The 24,500-nt window shown below is 39.4% G+C and overlaps 1 protein-coding gene across 1 annotated transcript in view; it reads right to left on the bottom strand.

Moving 5' to 3' along the window:
- Positions 1-24,500, bottom strand: part of Galntl6 (polypeptide N-acetylgalactosaminyltransferase like 6) — a 1,086,926-nt gene that overhangs the window by 83,084 nt on the left and 979,342 nt on the right. The window contains exon 9 of the mRNA XM_021169756.3: positions 86-193. Within this exon, the coding sequence (XP_021025415.2) occupies positions 86-193 (108 nt within the window). The remainder of the gene's footprint in view (positions 1-85; positions 194-24,500) is intronic.

Here is a 24,500-nt window from a genome sequence, read left to right as displayed (position 1 = left end):
TTATCCCATGTGTGTGGTTTATTACCCAGCACTCAGGAGGCAGAGCGTGTATGAACCCCACCTGTTCTGATGCCCAGTTACTTACTCTTGCTAGGCTGGTCCCAGATGGAACTTTATAAGGGACATACTTCCTGTAGATATGACCGACTCTAGAACACGGAACGTCAAACATTTCTCCTCCACACATCCAAACCTAAAAAAGGAGAAGGTAAAAGAAAAATTAAGGGTAAATTTCACCAAAAAGCAATTAATAGAATTTATGAAAAATCTACAAAATTTCATTAAAAAAACTTTTACTTTTAAAGTACATGTATCGATGTGTGTATGTGTGTGCGTGTGTGTATACATGAATATGTTAAACGTGAGTATCTGTGGAGGCCAGATGATCATGTTCCATCTTCTGGAACTGGAGTTGCAGGTAGTGATAAACTGCTGACTGTGGATGCTGGGAACTGAACTTGGGTTCTCTGGAAGAGCAGCAACTGTTCTTAAGTACCAAGCTATCTCTTCAGCCTCCTATATATCTGCCTTAAATGAATCATTTTTATCACAGGTAGTTAATAAAAATTAAAATCTAGATTCAAAAATACATAGAACAAAAATCTAGTTCCCTAAAATTATTTCTAAAGATATTGTACTGGCAGTTTTTTGATCTTACAAATTCTCATCACAATAATTTTCTTAAACAGAATTTAATTCTTAGATATTCACTTTGTATAGATACTTGTTTTTGATAATATTGTCAAAACAATTAAAATATATTATTAGAATTTAAAAACTGAAATAATGAAGGTGGAATTTTCCAAACAGTGAAGTCAACAATGAAATACAAACCTATCCCTTCTGTATGTAAACTATAGATTCTGATACTTGCAGCGGGGTTAATCTTAAAATTAGTGTTAAATTCTCACCACCCTTCACTACCCATAGTAAAACAATTAACTGGTTATATTGTATTTCACAATGACAAGTCATGAAAACATATTCAGAGTCCCAGATTTACATAGCAGATTGTATATTAGAAAATAATTTAACTACCAAAACATAAGACTTGGCTTCATAAAGATATACTTTTACCAAATTTTTTTTCTGCAAAAAAACTTTTTAAAGGGCTAGAGATAGTTTTATGGTTTGTGTATGGACCATGTTGTGTTATCTAGACCATGGTGCCAGATATTAGCACATATGGATGTTTTTGTGAAGATTTTTTTTTTTTTGCTTTTTGCATTAAATTGAAACTTAAAATCAGTGAATATTGAGAAAAATCTATTACCCTTCATATTGCTGTTATGCCTGATCTAATCATGATATTAAGAAAATGAAGATTACCTAATAAAACGCCAGTACCAGAGTTGTTGGTCAGGGCTGTGTAAGGCATTCCTCAAAACATACATCCTATTGCTGTTGCTCTTGGTTACTTGCAGAAATGTTAAAGACATTATGAACTTCAGAAACATGGCCTAGAGGGCTCTGAGTTGGAACTGCTCTGAATTTCCCCTTCCTAGCTTTCATGGCACCAGAAGGTGCCGCACAAGGTTGTAAAGGAGACACACAATGAACAGTCTTATTCAGATATGATCTTTATGAACCACAACAATGACCAGCATGGCAAGATGACCCCATGGGCACAGTCGCAGCACACATACCTTGGTGATAACTAATGACTCCCTAATTGGACTTAAGACCCACTAAAAAAAAAAAAAAGGAGGGGTGGGGACCATGTCTGGTATTGGAAAACTAACTAACTAACTAACTAACTAACTAACTAACTAACTAACTAACTAATCAGTGCTAGTGAAATTATTGGAGAAGTATCGACCACCACTAATTTACTAAGCCAGCGTAAAACCTAAGTAAAATATATAAACATCTGTTCCTATGCCCCCACATAACTTTAGTTTTCAATCCTCACCAAGGAAATTCTCTTTGAAATAGAAAGACCATTACAGAGACTACAACCAATTAATATGCAGAACTGCAGAGCCCAGTTTCAATGGATTCATTTACAAAACACAGGGAATATTATAGAAGATGTATATAGAAATATTGTAAGAGCCAGGGCATCAGGGACATTTCTGTGAGATTAGGCCTCTTAGTAACATCAGATGCCTCACCTGTAATGCTTCACCAACATGACCGCTCAAACATGGGCTGAACAAGAAGGACATCAATCAACACACCAAATTGCCTGGGAAGAAATTCCAAGATGCTTCAATCCCATACAAAGGACTACAGGAGACTAAGTAAACTTGAAAGTGGAAGAGATGGCCCTCCTTTGGGAAGATCAGCCTAAGCTTGTTCAGTGCCAAACAACCCCAAAACATAATACAGCTAACATGAAGGAGACTAGGAATGGGAGATTTGGAAAGAAGAAAAGGAAGGAAGACATGTCTTAATTAAAATATAATCTCAAACATTAACAAAAAAAATCTTAAAAGCCCAAAATAAAAAAACCCAAACAACCTAATTCAATCTGAGCCAACTGAAAACAAAACAAAAACAAAACAAAACAAAAACAAAACCCAAACCAAACACTCATTCTTGACCTATAATGATAAGAAAACAAAAGAAAATGAAGACCAATTTCTGCTGAACAAGGGAAGTTCTGCAAGTAGACTTTGGATTTTAACTCAAAAAGCTCCAGATCTCCAGACTGCCTTCTAACCTTGAAGGAGTTTGGCATTACCAAATCTTTACAACCATGTGACCAATTGCTTAAGTCTTTCTCTTTTCTTGGTTTTATGTCTCTACAGACTCTTGCCTGAAAGGTACCTATAGCCTGTTTAGAAGTGTAATATTTGAAGAGATAAAGGGAAAAATTTAAATTTCCATTTATATGCATATTTCTCTTAATCAAAGGAATGACACCTTTCATGAGACTGGTCGAATAGGGAGTCAGGTCCCAGGGGAGCCAGTTCAATTGTTAAAATGGTACCCAACTGCTTTACTTATGGTCAGACCACTCATGGTCTTGATTTCAACTTGATGGCATATTTAGGAGTGACTTGGACTATGTCATTGGAAATATGTGTGGTAGTTTAATTCTGGTAGGGACAGTGAAAGTTCTAGATGATAGTTTCAGTGTCTGGAAAAATCTGAAGAGGCTATGGTTGTATTGTATTAAACATAAAAAGGGTAAATATAATGAGCTGCTGTAGCATTTAAGAAAGAGAACCAAACCAAGACAAACAGCGGCAATGACAAAACCAATCAATAAAGCCTATCAGAGCAGGGGAAGTCAGGAAAATCTGGGTCATCAGAATAATATTGAGAGTTTAGGGCTCAACCAAGACTCTGTGTGCAGTTCTGAGACATTTTGCTGATTTCTGGGGAAAAGACATTTTAAGAGAAATGTCCCAAGGGTCTCAAAAGAAAGGATAGAAAGATCAGAATATATGTAGTTAAGAGCAGCTAAGATCCAGAGGGGCCTTGCCATGTATTTAAAAAGTGAAGAGCTAGAAGAGATGTTTTTATAGAACTTAAAGGAAATATTACCAGGATTGATGGTGTCAAGCTATGAGAGATAGATTGAAACCCAGATGTAGGAAGAAATTTCTAATAATATGGATAAAGATGAAATGGGCTTCCTGTACACTAGATATATTGAAAACTGTGGGAGATGAGATTTTTGGAGAAAAGCATAGAACCTGACTGACAGTTGATGCTGCTGATATTTAAAGCTAATTCTGAGGGCAGAGATTAGTATTTATGATTGCCCATTGCACCCCTGTGGTGGATTATTTCACGTAGTGCCCGCAACTCAAATGGCAGATTTCACTATTTCTCCAGTGACTATTGGTTGGAAAATGGCAGTGTAGAGATGCCTAGGGTTTGTTCTAAACCACATAACTCAAGAATGGAGCTCAGTTGGGGTGCTTGCCAAGTATGCTTAAAGTCATGGGCTCAATACTCAGTGCTATATAAAGTAGGTATGGTTGTACAGGCTTATAAACTCAGCACCTAAGGGGAAGAAATAGTAGAATCAGAATTTCCTAGGAGATATGAGACCCTGTTTTCAAAAGGACATTTGAAATCTACTAGTCTGGTGTAGCACCCACATCCTTAATCAATATTTTATCTAGAGAGCTTGCAAACTCCCAGGATTGATAATTAATATTGCTGCTTCCTCAGAACATATGGTCTCATCTGCAGCTACACAACTCTGCTGAGGAATAGGTATGGATGTATTTCAAGAAAATTTTGCTTATAAAAACAGGTATGAAGTCACGGTTTGCTGACCATTCTTCTTCCAAGTACAAAACACGTCACACAGGGAAATCCAGTTAATCTAAGGTGATGTATGTGGGAGACTATAATTCCCAAAACTAGACACCATATTATCTTTCACTCCATATGGTCCTTTGTCCATGGCTTGGTATTTTCCCATGGAATTGCAGACCTAGGTCCTTTGTCCTTGAATTTGAGTCAGTTTGTAAGTTCTTAATCCAGGGGACTGCAGCAGAAATGACTGAGGCTCTGCCCCGAGTGACAGCATAGCTTCGGCTGTTCTACTTTGCATTGTTTCTGGCACTCTGAACTGCGACATCTGAAATATGATTTCTTGGTGGCACCATATTATGAAGAAGTAGAGCCCATACAAGACTCCATGTAAAGCACTGTGGTCAGCAACCTCAGCTGACGTTCTCACTGATGGCTAGCATCAGCCGACACTCATGTAAATGAGAATCCCGAGAATGATTGTAGCCTGAGTTCTTGAGTCGACTCTCATGAAGCCAATATGAGAGCACTCCTTTGTGCCTGATTTGAATTTTGATCACATAGAATCCATTAGCTTAATTAATTAAACGGTTGTTTTCTGCTGGTTAATTTTTGAGTAGATTGCTATGCAGCAATAATGGCTAGAAATACATACCTTCAAATACATGATAAAGGCAATGGCTAACATAGTCTACCAAAATTTATGGGTCATCCCTTGGTTTCATCTTACCATGCTCTGAGACCCAGTGCTAAGATTCACCAATTTCCATGCTGATTTCTTTCTAGGCACATGGACAGATCAAAATTTCTATGTATTTGGGTGAGGACTCATGACTATTTCTTTCTGGAGGACAATCAACAAAAGGGATTATGTATCACTCCTGGCACAAAGACATTTTGAGTCAGGCTGAGGAGATGACTTATTTGGTAAATTGCTTGTCACAAGTGTGGGGACTTGAATTCAGTCCTGAATATTCCATGTAAAACTGCCAGGCATACACTTCTAATCCCATTGTTGGAGAGGTATAGATTATCTATCTATCTATCTATCTATCTATCTATCTATCTATCTATCTATCTATCTATCTATCTATCTATCTATCTATAAATATATGTGTATGTATAGATATCCTTTCTTTCATCTTTTAGGACAGGTAGTCTAGACAAATCGGTGATCTCCAGGCTCAGTGAGATACCCTGTCTCAAAAAATAATGTGAAGAGCAATATAAGATATCCAATGCTGACCTGTGGAATATATATACACATACAAATGTACACCTCACCACATGCATGGGCACAGATGTAATAAGCATGTGTATATATATAAACTCTCAAAAAACAAAGAAATTATGAGTGGATTTCCTTCCATATTCTTCTTTAGAGGATAAAGAGCAAGACTTGGGAAGTTGGTGGAGTCATGGAATGACAGGATATGAGTTCCAGAAAACCTGGATGAAGAGTCAGATCTTTCTGCAAGCTTGGACAGAATCTGTAACAGGAGTAATAGAGACATCTTACGGATATTAAGTTATCAAGATTAGGTCCTGCTTGCAGTTGCTGATCTCCCCATTATGTTTTCTCACCCTATTCAGATGCTCTTAATGCAGTGTAATGGTTTGAAATATAATTATTTGAGAGGCTATTTAATTTATTACTTTTGCATTCTAAAGGAGAAATGGAGAGTAACTAGTCAGCAGATTAAGGGGAAGGAAGAAGGATGAAGAGTGTTAGCTAGTCTGGTGTACAGTCAAATGCTAGTTCTGATTAGTGAAAACTAAGCAAATGTCAAGATTAACATGCTCTCTTTCCATCAGACCATCTGCTGTTAGGAATCAGGAATTTTTTCAGAACAGGTTTGGTTATCTATAATGCTACCATTAGTTTGTAGAAGTTACCAGTCTTTCCTAGCATTAAGGGATGTTGGCAAATGGGGACAAACCATGGGATCCAAGTCTGAAGGTAATGTCCATTTTTTCTGGCCTTAATTTCTTTTTGGCTCAGATGGTCATAACACTTCATAGGTGATAGAGGGGATTCAATGCTACTCATGGTGAGACTGACTGTGTAAGAGCTTCCAGAACACAGATCTAAATCAATCATCATAGCTTGTGGCTCTGAACTGAGTGTTTATGTCTCTGGTCCTGCAGTGTAACCTCCACATCTCTGTGTGAAAGTATTAAGAGGTAGGGCTCCAGAGAGATAATTAAAAGGGAAGGTCTCATGGATGGGATTAGTAACCTTACATAACAAAAGGATCCTAGGTACTTCTCCTATCCTATGTTGTTGCTAAGAAAGGATAAGGTGGTAGCCCAGGTGACCTGGCAGATAGCCCCTGCTGGACCTTAAGTGTTCCAACATCCTGCCCTCAAATACCTGGAGCCTATAGACTGTTAGAAATAAATTCTGTGGTTTAAAAGCAGCTCAGTCAAGTATACTTTGTTGTAGCTGCCTAAACTAACTAAGGCTCATTCCTTTTAAAGTTATGAGCAATCCTTAACAGACACATAGAACCAGTATTATGATTGTTTTTAAGCAGTATTATCACATACATTTTAAAGAATATTGTGCCGTTTTTGTTGTTGTTGTGTGACTGATCATTGTAGACTATGCCTTAAAACAACCAGTATTTTTTTTTTCATTTTTCTGTATGGTTCTAAGTCCTTGTAAATTTAGTGGGGCTCTATCGAGGGTCCCACAAGACTGAAATCTAGATGTGTGCTGGGCCAAACTCTTACCTGAGCCTCAGTGGATGTACCTGCTTCCAAGTTCATTTAAAACGTTGACAGATGCTACTTGTAGGACCAGTACTACTACTACTACTTCTTTTTTTTTCCTGGCTACTGACTAGTGCCCACTCTCAGCTTCCAGAGGCTATTTCAGTTCTTGGTCCATGGATATTTCATCTCAGCATCAGTGACTCTTACTAATTAGGCTGTGGCCACTGTGGTTGAGGTGTTTAATAACCTTAACTTCATGTGCCAAGTATCTTTTGCCTTGTGCTCTAAGATGCTATGCATCACACAGGCATGCATAACACATAATAGCTCTATGGTAAGTTAATATGTGATTAAATAAAAAGAACCAAATGAATTAGCATTCATGCCTTCTCTTAGTGAACTATCCCCAGGTCTTTAAAATTCTTCTTTTCAGAAGTTGGTCAACTTTACTATAAAGTAAAGTCAAATTCCAATTTTCTTGTCCAGATAGTTTTGAATGGTGAATTCATTGTTAGGAAAGCAGTGGAAGCTTGAGGTTTATTTTTCTATATTATTATCACCTTGATTAATTTTTAAAAAAGATCTATTTATTTATTATATGTAAGTACACTGTAGCTGTCTTCAGACATCCCAGAAGAGGGTGTCAGATCTCAATACAGATGGTTGTAAGCCACCATGTGAGACTTGAACTCAGGACCTTCAGAAGAGCCGTCAGTGCTCTTAACCACTGAGCCATCTCTCCAGCCCCTATCACCTTGATTCTTTAACACCATCACATGCTATGATGGTTTGAATAGGCATGGCTCTCATAGACTCATGTGCCCATGGAGAGTGTCATTATTAGGAGATGTGGCCTTGCTGGAGGAAGTGTGTCACTGTGAAGGTGGGCTTTGAGGTCTCATACATAGATAGGCTCAAGCCATGCCCAGTGTTAAGACGATCTCCTCTGCTGCCATTGGATAAAGACGTAAAACTCATAGCTTCTGGTCCAGCACCATGTCTGCTTGCATGCTGCCATGTTCCTCACCATGATGACAATGGACTAAGCCTCTGACACTGTAAGCCAGCACAAATTAAATGTTTTCCTTTAGCAGAGTTGCTGTGGTCAACATTCCTCGTCACAGCAATAAAACCCTAACGAACACAGATGTCTTCTTTATAACCTGCCAATGTTTTCCAATTGCTTCTAGGATAACAACACAACCTTTTGTTTATTTGTCTCTAATGACAATGTCCTTCTCCCTGGCCAGGATCATTTTTAACTCATCAGAGATTTGCTGCCCAATGGGAATTCTGCCCTCTTTCTCTGTTGTTTGCATTCCACATTGTTTGCCTGGTTCTTATTTATTTTCCAGGCTTAGCTTACATGTCATAACTAAGCCCCCGTATTTGCTTAAGACTCCTATTTTATATTCTCAATTTGTCACATATTCCCTCTTCTCTTTCATCTGTTGCAATATTTGTCCTTTGACCAAGGTTTTTTCTCTACCATCAACAACAGTCTAAAAATATCTAACTATTCAGTAGAGATACAGATATATAGCTATAGATGACGATAAAACATTCACACCTCTTATAAGATTACACTGCAGTAGTTATTACTGTTGCAATTCTCTTACTATGTCTAAATTTATAAACTAAATCTTATCAGATACATCTGCATGAGAGAAAACATAGTTATGCAGGGATCTGTGTTGTCTGTGTTTTCAGGCATCTTTTGTGGTTCTTTTTTTTTTTTTTTTTCAAGACAGGGTTTCTCTGTATAGCCCTGGCTATACAGATACTACATCAATTGTCTCTACATAGAGCCATGTTTGTTTTTCATCCAAAGGTATCTATTTATAGATTGATAGGGATTCATGTAGACCAGGCTGGCCTTGAACTTACTGTATAACTGAGGGTGATGTTGAATATTTGATTATCTTGTTTCCACCTCTCATGTTGGAATTACAGGTATGCATCTCCATATCTGGTTTACTCAGTGCTGGTGATCAAACCAAGGGCCTCATGTGTATGCTAGGCTAGCACTGTACAAAGTGAACTAGAATTCCAGCACTCATTCTTTCCTTCTGTTATTTTTTAAATTTTTTTTTGAGATTTCAATTGTGCCTCTTACTATAGTAGCTTCCATATTTGGACACAGTAGGGAGATGTTTAGGTGTCAGTGTGGGAGCATGGCTCATAAGGGAAGTGTGCATAAAGTGTGTTTTGAGGGCCTGGACAACAGAGTAGTGGCCATTTTCCCCAAAGAAAAATGACCCCACACTAGGGCACACGGGACAGTGTTACCAGACAGGCATAAGAATTGGCAAAGCTGAGTTCGTTTAGACCCTGGGGAATCTCATATATCTGAGACCGTAGCAATGGACAGCTTTCTACCGGGCTGTGTACCTGCTCTCGAACCTGTAACCATGACACCCTACTGAGGACCATGGACACTAAGTCACGGAGAGTAACACCTGGAGTTCTTCTCCATGCTAATGAGGTATCTCGATAGCCCTGAGCCTTCAGCCTCCCTGCAAAAGGTATTTAATCCCCAGTTCACTCTAATAAAGTATATGCGTTTACATCTACCATCAAATAAAACAGTATGAACAAGAAAGGACTATCTTAGACAGCTGCTTCATTAAAGAGACTCGCCTAAGACTCCCTTAAAGAAGGGTTTCTCTCCTCTAGCCTCTCTGGTACACTTGGCTCTCGCCTCCTATCATACTGGATTCTACTCATCCTGGGTTCTGCTTTCCACTCTCTGCTTGGCACACAGACACTGCAACACTGCGAGGGGAAAGGTAGACATTGGAACCCCTGGTTCTAGAACATCGCTCTTTTGGCAGTATTCTGTTGGGTGCCGAGGTACTCAGAGAGGAAACCAGGAACCACTGTGAACTTTCCGTTTTGGACTTTACCCTGCCACTCTGGGCGACAGGCGGGCAATGCCAGGGTACCCCCAGTGGAGAGGCAGACACGCAGTACCATACCCTTCCTTTCTAAGCAGCTGTTGACTGGACTGATTTTTTTTTTATTTATTTTTTTCCTTGTTTGTTTATTGAGAAACTGTCTCCCATGCTGGCCTGAAAATCACTATGTAGACCGGCTGGCTTTGAACTGATAGAGCTCTGCCTGCATCTGTTGGAATTAAAGGAGTGTGCCACCATGTCCAGTTTATATTTTATTTTATATTATATTTTTCAAACACATTTCCTGGTGCTTTATATGATGGCAATCTACAACCATAAATCTATGTCAAGACATATTTTAGTATCTAACTCTTGGAGAGATGTTTTTACAAAGTAATGTATCTTCTCTTGACACCATAACTATTTTAAAGAAATGTTATTTTACCCATGAATGAACACAAAGAAATTCTTTTTTTTTTTAAAAAAAAGCCATTTTAAATTGAATGACTAATTGAATGTTTGCCATATTTTTAAAATCATTTTTTCAATATTATCCTGAACCTGGAATTTATGCATGAAACGTTAAACGGAACGATACCATACAATTATGCTGGTCCCTTGGAATATGAACTTCTCTGAGTACGAAATTGTTAAGGCGAGGGAACATTATCCTCGAGCATGCGCAGAGGTGTCATACGCTTCGTGGGAACAGTGACATAATACTCTAGGTATTTGGATCCTAGCCTGGCTTTCTTTCCACTCTTCTGGTACACTTTTCTTGCCTCTCTATTCAAGTTCTTTTACCCTCTTTTCTTTCTCCCCACAAGTCAGGTTTCCCCTGCCTTAGGGACTGTTTTGGTTTTCTTTCTCCACACAAGTCAGGTTTCCTCTGCCTTAGGGACTGTTTTGGTTTTCTGCTTGGAATTATTTCCTCTCAGCCTCCTTATTTGCATTTTTAATTGTTTGACACTCATGTTTATCTGTGTGAGGGTATGTGCATGCTGGCAGAGTTGCTGAAAGAAGCCAGAAGAGAGCACTTGATTTCCTGGACCTGGAATTCCTGGCAGTTGTGAGCTGCCCCATGTGAGTCCTGGTTACTGAACTCGGGTCCTCATTAAGAAACGTGTTGTTCATTGTAAAAATGGCTATCTTGCCAAAAGCAATCTACAGATTCAATGCAATCCCCATCAAAATTCCAACTCAATTCTTCAACGAATTAGAAAGTGCAATCTGCAAATTCATCTGGAATAACAAAAAACCTAGGATAGCAAAAACTCTTCTCAAGGATAAAAGAACCTCTGGTGGAATCACCATGCCGGACCTAAAGCTCTACTACAGAGCAATTGTGATAAAAACTGCATGGTACTGGTATAGTGACAGACAAATAGACCAATGGAATAGAATTGAAGACCCAGAAATGAACCCACACACCTATGGTCACTTGATCTTCGACAAGGGAGCTAAAAACATTCAGTGGAAGAAAGACAGCATTTTCAACAAATGGTGCTGGCACAACTGGTTGTTATCATGTAGAAGAATGCGAATCGATCCATTCCTATCTCCTTGTACTAAGGTCAAGTCTAAGTGGATCAAGGAACTTCACATAAAACCAGAGACACTGAAACTTATAGAGGAGAAAGTGGGGAAAAGCCTTGAAGATATGGGCACAGGGGAAAAATTCCTGAATAGAACAGTAATGGCTTGTGCTGTAAGATCGAGAATTGACAAGTGGGACCTCATGAAACTACAAAGCTTCTGCAAGGCTAAAGACACCATCAATAAGACAAAAAAACCACCAACAGATTGGGAAAGGATCTTCACCTATCCTAAATCAGATAAGGGACTAATATCCAATATATATAAAGAACTCAAGAAGGTGGACTCCAGAAAGTCAAATAACCCCATTAAAAAATGGGGCTCAGAACTGAACAAAGAATTCTCACCTGAGGAATACCGAATGGCAGAGAAGCACCTGAAAAAATGTTCAACATCCTTAATCATCAGGGAAATGCAAATCAAAACAACCCTGAGATTCCACCTCACACCAGTCAGAATGGCTAAGATCAAAAATTCAGGTGACAGCAGATGCTGGCGAGGATGTGGAGAAAGAGGAACACTCCTCCATTGTTGGTGGGATTGCAAGCTTGTACAACCACTCTGGAAATCAGTCTGGCGGTTCCTCAGAAAATTGGACATAGTACTACCGGAGGATCCAGCAATACCTCTCCTGGGCATATATCCAGAAGATGTCCCAACCGGTAAAAAGGACACATGCTCCACTATGTTCATAGCAGCCCTATTTATAATAGCCAGAAGCTGGAAAGAACCCAGATGTCCCTCAACAGAGGAATGGATACAGAAATTATGGTACATTTACACAATGGAGTACTACTCAGCTATTAAAAAGAATGAATTTATGAAATTCCTAGCCAAATGGATGGACCTGGAGGGCATCATCTTGAGTGAAGTAACACAATCACAAAAGAACTCACACAATATGTATTCATTGATAAGTGGATATTAGCCCAAAACTTAGGATACCCAAGATATAAGATACAATTTGATAAACGCATGAAACTCAAGAAGAATGAAGACCAAAGTGTGGACACTGTGCACCTTCTTAGAAATGGGAACAAAACACCCAGGGAAGGAGTTACAGAGACAAAGTTCGTAGCTGTGATGAAAGGATGGACCATTTAGAGACTGCTGTATCCAGGGATCCGTCCCATAATCAGCTTCTAAACGCTGACACCATTGCATACACTAGCAAGATTTTGCTGAAAGGACCCAAATATAGCTGTCTCTTGTGAGATGATGCCGGGGCCTAGCAAACACAGGAGTGGATGTTCACAGTCAGCTATTGGATGTATCACAGGGCTCCCAATGGAGAAGCTAGAGAAAGTACCCAAGGAGCTAAAGGGATCTGCAACCCTATTGTTGGAACAACATAATGTACTAACCAGAACCCTGGAGCTCTTGTCTCTAGCTGCATATGTATCGAAAGATGGCCTAGTCGGCCATCAATGGAAAGAGAGGCCCATTGGACTTGCAAACTTTATATGCCCCAATATAGGGGAATGCCAGGGCCAAAAGAATGGGAATGGGTGGGTAGGGAAGTGGGGGGCGCTATGGGGGACTTTTGGGATAGTATTGGAAATGTAATTGAGGAAAATATGTAATAAAAAAAATTTCATTTAAAAAAAAAAAAAAAGAAGAAACGTGTTGTTCTTAGTCTCTGAGTCATCTTTCTAGTCCCAACTATAACAGTTTCTGACTATAAATTTCTCTCTGTTGACCAGAATATAATAAAAGTAGGACAGGAAAATGTCATCAGTGAGGCTATGGTAGCTTTGATTCCCAGGAGAAAAATCTATAATTTTTTGACCTATCTGCTTAGGATTTCTTGGCTAAGGTAAGAAGCACTTTGTTATATTAGTGTGTTGAAATGCCCTAACCAAACCACCCTGCAATTATACACTTCTAGATAGATGTCTGAGTGGTAGCTATGTGGTAGGAGCAAGTTTTGCTTGCAGAATTGCTGCTTATAGAAGCAGTGTTTACATATGTGGTGAGATAAGGAGTGATGGAGGTGGGGGTGAAATTAAAAAAAATGAAAATATAAGTTGGTTTATTCAAAATAGTAAGTCGTAGGTAGGATGACATAAATGCACACATCTCAAGAGTGTTTACTTGGGTAAAATACAGTTAGAAATAGTTCATCATCTCCCTTAATTCATTATTCTATAGATTACAAGGTACATTGGCGGTTAAGAATCTATGTCCCTCTATATTTTCCATATGTTTCTGGATTCTATGCCTGTTACTTATTTTTTTTAGATTCACCATCTGCTAAAATTAAACAAAATGCTTTCAACATTTTAAAAGGCTGGTTTTCTGTGTCAAATATGACTTCTTTCAGGGAAATATCCAAATATCCAAATTATCCAGGGAAATTGCCCCTGGGCTGTGCTGTCACTCTTTGTACATCACAGGTCTGGGGAGTGGATGCATAGTTCTTTGATGTTTTACTCCATTGGAACTATCTCTTGGGTGGTGGGTGACAATATTAAAGCTCCAGGGCCCTTAGTGGCCATGTGTGAGGAATAGGAAAAGTCTATGGGAGAGAACTAGGCTGGCAAAAGAGGGCCACATGGAGAGGTATTCAGAGAGGGAGGGTCCTTGTAGCATCTGTGGCTCTGAGCCTCTAGGGACTCAAGCAATTTTAAGTTTGTTTATGTGGGTTTCTTTCCCAATACCCTCTGTCTTCTCCATTGGCTTTTTGTCTCCTTGTAAATTAAGCGATTGAAATAGAAATTTTTTTACTTGAGGTTTTGGGTGTCCAGAGCACCAAAAGTTCACTTCAGAACAATCTCCGGGGTCCTAGGATGGGTGATGAGTGCCCTTGCCAGCCAAGCAATAGTATTGTCTCTCTTACTTGTGTTTTGAGTGATGATTAACAATGTCCATTATAAGGATTTTTCACCAAAATTAAAAAAAAGTGTAATCCTTTCTACTGGCTCATAGTGATACATGCAAATTATTTTTTTTTTTTAGCTTGAGCAGTTGATGCTGTAATATTCCTATATGGTTTAGTTAGCCACTATTTGATTGGACATTCTTCTCTGAATATTTTTCATCTTCCAGAAAGCTGGTGTTATGTCATAAGGCAGTTAGGAGAACTAAATGGTGCACAGAACATTGTTTGATGATTACGTGACTGATTGATAGTGGGGATTATGAGGTGGTGTGGATATGTGCTGATATCCATGAGAAGTCAGGACACAAGACCACAAGGGTCAGCGTGAATACACAATGATGTCTGTGAGAAGGTCAGGACTGTCGCTGCTTGTATTCTAATGCGAATTATGTTCCCCCTCAAAACTGCACAAGAATGATTGCAAGTAGCTTCTGGGACCCTACCCCCAGTTGGTTCTGATTGGTAAATAAAGATGCCCACTGCCAATAGTTGGGGGAGGACAGACAGAGGTGGGATTTTAAGTTTCCCTGAGGTTGGGCATGCTTGTGGACAGAGTGTGGAGGAGATGAGAGATGCCAACACCCAAGTGGAGTAGAGTATGGAGAAGTATGACTGCCATGTGGAGGAGCTGGGAGAGCATGGCCCACAGGGCTGCCCTACTGGGTCCAGAGCAGCCAAGATAGAACATAGAATTAGTAAGTAATAACTCAGGATTAACTGCATGGAGGTTAGGCAGTGGCCCAGCTACTGGGCTGTTTAAGGGATATTAAAATATAAAGGCTGTGTGTGTGCCTTTCAGTCGGGAACATAAACCATTGAGGTGGATAGAGAACCCGCCACTGGGATTTATTAATTAATAGGTAATACTAAAAGGACACAGGGCCACATGGGGTGGTATGGATATATGGTGACATTCGTGAGACGGTCAGGACAGAGGACCACATAGGAGTCTGTGCACGTGGAGAGAGGTAGTGTCATGACACAGTCAAAGTTTGGAGAGGAGGCGGGAATTTTGGTTAAATTATGTGGGCTTGGTGTCATAAAGACTGTTGACTTTGAGAGAGGCCATAATATAAACTGCTAAAGGTCCTGTGTATCCGTGATCTTGAAGTTCTCTATAATGCTGCCATTGGGAGATGTGAAAGAATTTGGGAACACTGCAACGAGTTTTCCTTTCAATTTTTTATTTTTAAAAATAACGTTATATAAAGATACTTCTTGAACTTGGAAGTAACTTTCACATTGATTTGAATAGAAGAATTAAAGAGATCGGATTATATTTCTTTCTTCCTTGGTTTTTCTCTATGGTTGGGGAAAAAGAGCAACAAAGACATTAAAATATTAGGAAAGAAATTCTCTGCTCTAAAACATTTTTCACACTGACCTTACTACAGGTACAAAATGCCATATGAAGTGTTACGTCGTGCTCACTTTACAGCTATCTATAGAAGTCAAAATACAATTAAACAGGGAATTAGGAAAATGCTCTCAGACATAAAAGCACTAACAACCGGAAGGCCTTCATGCCTGCTGCAAGGCTTATCTCCAATAGGCGTAAAATTTAGCTTGAAATGCAATGGTGCACCTGAGGTACCTTTTGTTGGGTAATTGAAATGAATCTCAGACTGGCTTTTGAGACATTAAGCAGCTGTTTCTGTTTATCTTTGAGTTTTGGAATGAGAATAGAGTCATTTTAATATTTTCTTTGGAAGATCAATTCTGGGCATGTCGAATTAAAATGGATATTTTTATGTCACCTAGTCTAAATATTGTTGAGGAAAAAAAATCCCATAGGAACAACTCTAGATATTTTCTTGTGTGTCTTGAGGTATATGGGGACTATAAAAAGGCTTCTGTCACATTTTAGACACAAAATACAGCTAGACTTTGAAGTACTCTGTAGATTGAGATGTAAAGAGTGGTGTCTAATCTATCTGTCCCGTAAAAGCAATGAAAGTGTATATAAAATACCGGAGAATTGTCTCTGGCATAAAGAGGAGTTCTAATGAGCACTTTTTATAATACTAAATTTATTTCTAGCACAACCATTTGTACAAAGCATCACCATGGCCTTTTATGGGCGATGCCTTCAGGTAAGAAGGATGCACTTCTAGAGAGGCAAACAAATTATTTTAGGACTATGAGCAACTTGGGGGATTTTGTATTTTCAAGGAACTATGGAGAAAGTATGAAAATGTGTATTAATTAAAACTGTAGGTTTTTTTTCCTGCCGGTGTATAAGGAATGGAAGATTAAGGAACTTGGGAAACATGAAGACAGAGACCTGGGAACCCATTTGTGAAGTGACACAAGTGTGCTATTATTTTGTAGTTTTTCTAATAAATATGTGTGTTGTGCCGCATGAAACACATATTGCAGACAGTGCAATAGCCACAGCAAACGTGGGGGGATTTGAAGCTGGTAGAGGAAGTAACCAAGTAAAATGAGCCACCCTGGGGTCCTAGCATGTGGAAGGAATTGAGAAGAATATTGATTCACTGTTCTCAAGAGTTTTCTGGTAGATCAAAATCTCCTCCGTAGCTTCAAAGTCTGGGCCTGATGGAGTTCTTGATTCTCTACCCGATCCAGACCTGGAATCTGTATTTAAAAAACAAACAAACCCTGGAATCTGTGTACACACGTGTTAATTCCTCAGTGCAGATTCAGATGGACTTTTAAAGGCCCTTCCGGTCACTCCACCTAAAGTCCCTCCTTGTGGGTGTTGGTCTGGCAGGGTACATGTGGGAGAGGACCACATGCAGCAGAGCCTCTTCTGCCTTCTCTCTAAGTGTGGATGCAGACATACAAAGAACATCTTGCGATTCAAGAGATCTATTCTCTGTTTTGGGGTGCCTGCTTTAAAAACTAGCTGAATTCCTCTCATTGCTTAACCACTGTCAAAAACAATCTTGTTTATTTATTCACTAATTTATTTTTAATCTCTCTTTCCTCACACTAAGTTCTATGCAGCAGAGAGGGAGTCTCTTCATTCTTGTTGACTGTATTACTCTTGGCATCTTTCATGCTCCTGGCTTTCAGTAATATCTACTGGGTTTAGGAATGTGTTTAGAATATGTCCACCTATGACAATAGCTACGTTTGTAATTTTCTATATGTTCTATATGTTATTATGTAATTACTTGTGTACTATGTTGTATGTTATATGCATATATAAATAAAAATTTAAATTTATCTTCCTATTTTTATTTTGGCACATATGTTCTCTACCTTTTTCCAATAGATTTCTCTATTGTTGTATATTAGTAATATGAAATTGTTTGATTCTTTTTATTATTCACATTCCTCATTGTTTTATTTCATATTACTTTAAGGCTATACTTCAGATTATGATCTAGGTAGAGAAAAGAACTTAAAAAGTCCTTGAATAATAGAAATTTAAAATTTCTGGTGAGTTAGTATAAAACAACAACAGCAGCAGCAGCAACCACAATGACCACCACCAGCACCAGCACCATCAACAAGAAGTCATTGATAGCAAGCATGGTGGAGGGTCAGCCTGGGCTATATAGTGAGACATAGGCTTAAAGAGTCTCCCAAAATTCCAAGGCAGAATACCTACACAATTCAATAAATCTGAATAACTTCGCGTTCATTAATGGTTTGGAAAAAATTTCAAAGAAGCAATGGAGGCTGGCACTATATTTTTGGAGAAAGTAGCTTTCTAATGATTTTCTCATATTTTCATTGTCTTGGTCAGTGTGGCATGAAGAATTCTAAGATGGTGTTTATATTACCACCTCAGGCAAAGAGTTCTTTATTTAATCTCCTCCCTTTGGGTGTGTGATGGAGTTTACACCTGTGTGATACTAATAACGAGAGTAAAGGGGGTTTTCAGAAGCTCTGAATTAATCAGTAGGGAAATTACCCTATGGAGGGGAGTCTGATCCTTACAAATGAGCCATGACTTGGTTCTTCCTAAAGGAAGAGACCCGATGATTTTGAAGTATGAGGGAAATTTCACTCATGGCCTGGAAACAGTATGTTGGCATGTTGAGAGGGGCTACAGCAGAAGCTGCTGACAAGGGCAGTGTGGCCTGCGGGAGCTGAGTGTGCTCGCTAGGTCTTACCTGTTCTCAGCCCATAGCTGCAGATTCTGTCAGCAACTTGAGGTAGAGTTGGTGGGATTTGGCTGAAGGATACTTAGCAGGGAATTCTCATAACGTATACTTGGACTTTTCTTGAAATTATTCATCTTGCTTATATTAATTTTATTTGCACAGAATCAGAATATTCTTTTACAGTTATTCACATTCTCTTTATGATCATTTTTGCATTTGCATCTTGCCTTTTCATGGTCAATTACTATACAATTATTCTACTGAATTCTATATTCATTTCTTTTATTAATTATTTACTTTCGTCTCTTGCACCATTAGTTTTCGGTTTTCAAAATTACTAAGTTCCTTCTGTGCTTTTTCATCTCTGTCCTTACTTTATTTGCCTTATTTCATTTTTAACTTGGTTTGATTGTTTTCTTTTTTATTTTTATTCTTTCTTTTTATGGAGACCTAAACCTTGTTTGTCTTCTGAATGTTGCATTAGCTGTACCCCTGTGCCCTGGCATACCACGTTTTAATTTCAGTCTTTCTCCTAAGGCGATATAATTTTGTTATTAATTTTTAAACCTCTTTGCTTTCAGTCGAATTTTATTCCCTTTCTCAGCTCCATCCCTCACGTGCATGCTTGCAGAATACCTTCTTTCTTTTTTTGTTTCTTCTAATAACCTTCATTTCAGCAGGAGTAGGCTTTATTCTTGTGTTCCATTATATTGCAGCTGCTATTGTTCCTTCTGTTGTTATTTTGACATCTTGCTTAAGTTCTTAAGCGTCAGCATTTCATCAATACTGACAAAGTCAGTAGTTTTTTGAGCCTTCTTGAAATGTTACAATGTAGAGCAAAATCATTTTTCTTCCTTTGGTTTGTCCTTCCCTCCCTCCCTCCCTCCCTTCCTCTCTCCTTCACTCTCTCTCCTTCTTTCCTTCCTTTCTTTTTCCTCTTCCTCCTCCTTCTGTCTTCATTTTTTCATATAGCATTTGTCTTTTTGATACAGTGTTTCACCGTGTAGCCCTGAGTGACTTTGAACTCACCAAGATCTATTAGCTTGCTTTTTGTCTTCAGAGTGCTGACATTATAGGTGTGTGTCACCATATCTAGTTATCTATCTATCTATCTATCTATCTATCTATCTATCTATCTATCTATCATCTACCTACCACCTACCTATCTTATCTATATATCTATAATCTACTTATCAGCTACCTATCTCTATCAATCAATCAATCAATCAATCAATCAATCAATCAATCAATCAATCTATCATCTATCTATCTATCTATCTATCTATCTATCTATCTATCTATCTATCATTAATCTATCTATCTATCATCTATCTATCTATCTATCTATCATCAATCTATCTATCTATCTATCTATCTATCTATCTATCTATCTATCATCTATCTAGTCTTTTTCAAATCTATTTATTTTTAAACTGGGATCTCCAATGTTGCTTAAACTGGTCTAGGACTCACAATTCTCCCATCTCTGCCTCCTGGGTACTGGTGTCCTGAACAGTTTTTTGTCAACTTGACACAAACTAGAGTCCAATGGGGGAAAAGTCCCTCAACTAAGAAAATGCCTCCGTAGATTTCTGGTAAGTCTGTGGGGGAATTTTCTTGATTGCCAATTGACAGAGGAGGGCTCAGTCCACTGTGAGCCATGACACCCTTGGGGCGTGAGTGAGTAGTGTTAGAAAACAAATTGAGCAAGCCAGAAGGAGCACGTCAGTAAGCAGCATCTCTCCGTGGTCTTTGCTTTAGTCTCTGAGTCCAGGTTCCTGCCCTAATTTCCCTCAGCGAGGAGCTGTTGACTGGAAGAGTAAGACAAGATGAACCCTTTCCTCTCCAAGTTGTCTTTGGTCATGGTGTTTTATCACAGCAGTAGAAAGCAAATAAGAAGCAGGTAACACAGGTGTGTGCCGGCATGTTGTTAGGTGTAGACTGTAAGCACCAGAGTGTGGGAAGAATGATGTGAAATGTTGTCTTCTGGGCATGACATGACAATTGCATTAATGAACTACAGAAAGTACGGTTATCCATACAAGATCAACCTTGGAGCCATTCCAGCATAAATGGAGGAGCTCATAAGATTCAATAACTGAGGAGCTACTAGCAGTGGATGGCTGCAGGGAGATCAAGAATAATTCTTCTGGCCACTGGTAGGTAGGTCACACTCCAGGATAGTCTCATATATATCTGGGGGATGCTGATTGGACTTAGATTTTTTTTTTTAAAAAAGAGGGCATGAAACTGAGAGGCATATGTGTTTAGGGGAATCTGGGGCCACTTAGGGATCAAATAAGTTATGGCTAAGATCATATTTTACTGTATATACTTATGAAATTCTTAAAGAATAGGGTCAAAAGATATGTTAGTCATCTTTTGAGGATTGTAGGTTCTTCTCCCCTCTCATCTTTTAGGGTTTCTATGAGAACAATGCCACACTTTAGACGAGTATGTATCAATGTTGCGGCACACATTTTATGAAAATTTTGTGTTAGCTGTTTCTTGTCTATAGCCAGCAGGGATTGGCTGCTCAGGGCTGGTAACAATACTGAATACTGTTCTTCCATCCTGCCTCACCAAGAACCTTGCAAGTAGGATGTCTCTGAAATCCATTTCTCAGAACTGGCCTACATCCATCACTGTGCCAAACTCAGCCTGGAGACATGTTGCACACTAACAGCGGTTATCGTTTTTTTTAGTAATGAGTCTTTGCTTTCCGTCATACAAGCCCAGACTTTGGAGAACTGAGATCCATGGATCCCCGAGAGACTTGAAGCTGTGGCTGCTTCATTCTCCACATGCCCACCTCTGACCACTGCTGGATTCCTGTGACTGCTCAGCATGTACCACATGCCCACCTCTGACCACTGCTGGATTCCCGTGACTGCTCAGCATGCACCACATGCCCACCTCTGACCACTGCTGGATTCCCGTGGCTGCTCAGCATGCACCACACGCCCACCTCTGACCACTGCTGGATTCCCGTGACTGCTCAGCATGTACCACATGCCCACCTCTGACCACTGCTGGATTCCCGTGACTGCTCAGCATGCACCACACGCCCACCTCTGACCACTGCTGGATTCCCGTGGCTGCTCAGCATGTACCACATGCCCACCTCTGACCACTGCTGGATTCCCGTGACTGCTCAGCATGCACCACACGCCCACCTCTGACCACTGCTGGATTCCCGTGGCTGCTCAGCATGTACCACATGCCCACCTCTGACCACTGCTGGATTCCCGTGACTGCTCAGCATGTACCACACGCCCACCTCTGACCACTGCTGGATTCCCGTGACTGCTCAGCATGTACCACACGCCCACCTCTGACCACTGCTGGATTCCCGTGACTGCTCAGCATGTACCACATGCCCACCTCTGACCACTGCTGGATTCCCGTGACTGCTCAGCATGTACCACATGCCCACCTCTGAGCACTGCTGGATTCCCGTGACTGCTCAGCATGCGCTCCTTTCTTAAGCATGTGGTTGACGGTGGGATATCTGAGAGTCAGGAGGTTTTGTTTATTGTTGGCTTCATTTTGTTATTTTAAGTGACCTTTAAAATGACCATCGCTTTGCATCTTAAGACTGTAAAGCGACTGCAATTGTATAACATTCAATTATTAAGTTAGAAATACACTGAACAGGATATGTTCATGCCGTGTATGTGACACGTAAGAAAACTTTATATGTGGTTAATTCTGATGACCACTTTTGGCAGTGGAGTTCACATTAAATATACACAAGCGAACTGTGCGTTTGTTCTCGGGAAGTTCTGATATAAGGTCAAAGGCTGGCACATCTGAGTTGATGAGCCACCCTACGTGATTGCTGCTCCCCTGTTTCAGGAAAGAACCGATTGTTCTGGGCTCAGGGTTTTGTCCTACTAACTATACTTAATATTTCTTGAGTAGCCTTCACATTTCATAATAGTTAAACTTCTGTGTTACACTAAATCATAAGAAGAATGTCAAATCTCACATTTAACAAACATCCCATGGGAAGAACCTGTATTGTCTCCTAAAATTGGCCACAAGCCTTTTTTCCTTTTAAAAAAATTTCAGCTAAGAGAAAATAGGTTAATGATTTTTATGAACAAACCCAATTTTGAATCCTTGTTTGATATTAACTAGATAACGACTTGTCTCAACAATTATGAACTAAAGGGATTTTTTTCCTTTTTCTTTCTTTTAAAATCTCTCACTAGTGCTGAATGGAATAAGAAATTAAATCCAATGACCTTTAAGTGGCAACTCATTATTTTTTCTTGTTAAGGCACCAAATAGCAGTTATTATCACCACAGGAAGAAAAGAATGGTTAGAATTTTAGAGCACAGGTTGTTGAATACAGACTTTCATAAGTCTGTGAAGGGGCACAGAATAAATGAATATTGTCCTTAAAAGCCTCAGATGTGTCAGTCACTATATGGCTGAAGCATTTGTATGCTTCTATTTAACATATTTTTCATCTATTTGCTTATTTTTATAAAATCCCAGCAATGTTTTTTCTATTTAATATGCCAACATAGAAACCGCCATTTTACAAACCCCACAGGCTTACTTAAGGATTGCTTCTCTCATTGTTTCTTTAAGAAGGGCTACAGGACAATGACCTGGGGAGAGAGAAGTGGGAAGCACAGTATAGGAGAGGGAAATGATCCTGGGAGGGTGGAATGGCAGAAGGCTCCAGTAAGGTTCTGAGACACGCCCACAGTTTCTGGGACACGCCCACAGGTTCTGAGACACGCCCAGAGGCTCAGCACCAGCAAGGCTCTGAGACTGACCCGCTCACAGGCTCAGCATGGGAGGACAATATTTATCATGTGGTCTATCTGCTGGTCCATAACACTCATCCTGGCTTTGCCTCCTCCTCCTCATTTCCCGTGGCAACTACACATTGCATCCCTGGAACATTGCCTAGTGGAAATGAGATGCTCAACAAAAGCTGTTCGAAAAACGGACTAAATGCTGCCTTCTCTCCCTGGAAACTGACTCATGCTGGATGATTCTGAGCTTCACAGGGGTCCAGATCCAGGAGGGGAAAAACGTGACTGTTGAGTTCAATGCGGGCAGATCATTTCTTGTCCCTAGAAAACTCCCCCAAATTATACTGGCTGGCTTATACACTTTAACGTAAAACCTACTCACCTGCCAGACTCACAGTTTTTAGGAAAGGTACTTAGGGAGTTCTGTTTGACCAAAAACTCAGCCTTTCATGTGCGACAGAATTTTCTGGAAATATTTTCATTTGTCAATTTTCAGAAACTTTTGTGAAGTGCTTTTCATAGGTATCTGACAATGACCACTCACAGAAGTATTTTCAACGCTAATATTTAAGTTGCAACTTAGAGCAGTTTCTGTATTAAGGTGTAAAATGTCACTAACAGGCACCAATCAACCACCCTTGTTTCACAGATTTTAAATGGTGATCAGTTTGAACCTTATAATACTTTGCACTGAAAATTGATCACGACTTATAAAATATGTCCAAAAAATCAGATGTTTGATTTCCTTCTCTCTTTTTTATTGTGATTCACAGGGCTGTTTGTGTCTAATGTCTTTGATTGATTACTTTTGCACAAACTCTTGCTTCAGTGCATAGTCCTAAGAACCTGATCAAATTTATCTACCTCATAAATACTAACAGTGAGGGACAGGAACCCCAAGGTCAGCAAACAGGATCAAGAAGAATGAAGAGACATGTCGGAAATGGAACCCTGCTAAGACATAACTGTCACCAAAGAATCTATCATTCCAACCAAACAACCTAGGGCAATTCAGTCCTGAACTTACACTGTGGTTGCCATGGTTTTTAGATAAAGACGATAGGACTGCATTCCAATTATATCCTATACAATGACAGACAACTGAAACATTGGAAATGGGGTAATGAAGTCTTGGGTCATCCAGAAGAGATATGATAGGTACAAGTGACAGTGAATTGAGATGAAAGTTCTGTTTGCCTAAAAATGTACCTTTGTGATTAAGAATGCAAGCGTACAATCCAGAGTCTTCAGATTGTCAAGGGCAATCTTGCTTTATCATACAGCCTGTTACTCAAAGATGGGTATCTCTCGATTATTAGAAATTCTCTCAACCTT

Source organism: Mus caroli, unplaced genomic scaffold (assembly GCF_978045245.1).
Source record: "Mus caroli unplaced genomic scaffold, Mus_caroli_1 scaffold_10, whole genome shotgun sequence".
Classification (NCBI taxonomy): Eukaryota; Metazoa; Chordata; class Mammalia; order Rodentia; family Muridae; genus Mus; species Mus caroli.
The sequence above is the reverse complement of the archived record's forward strand: the minus strand, read 5'-3'. Positions and strand labels throughout refer to the sequence as shown.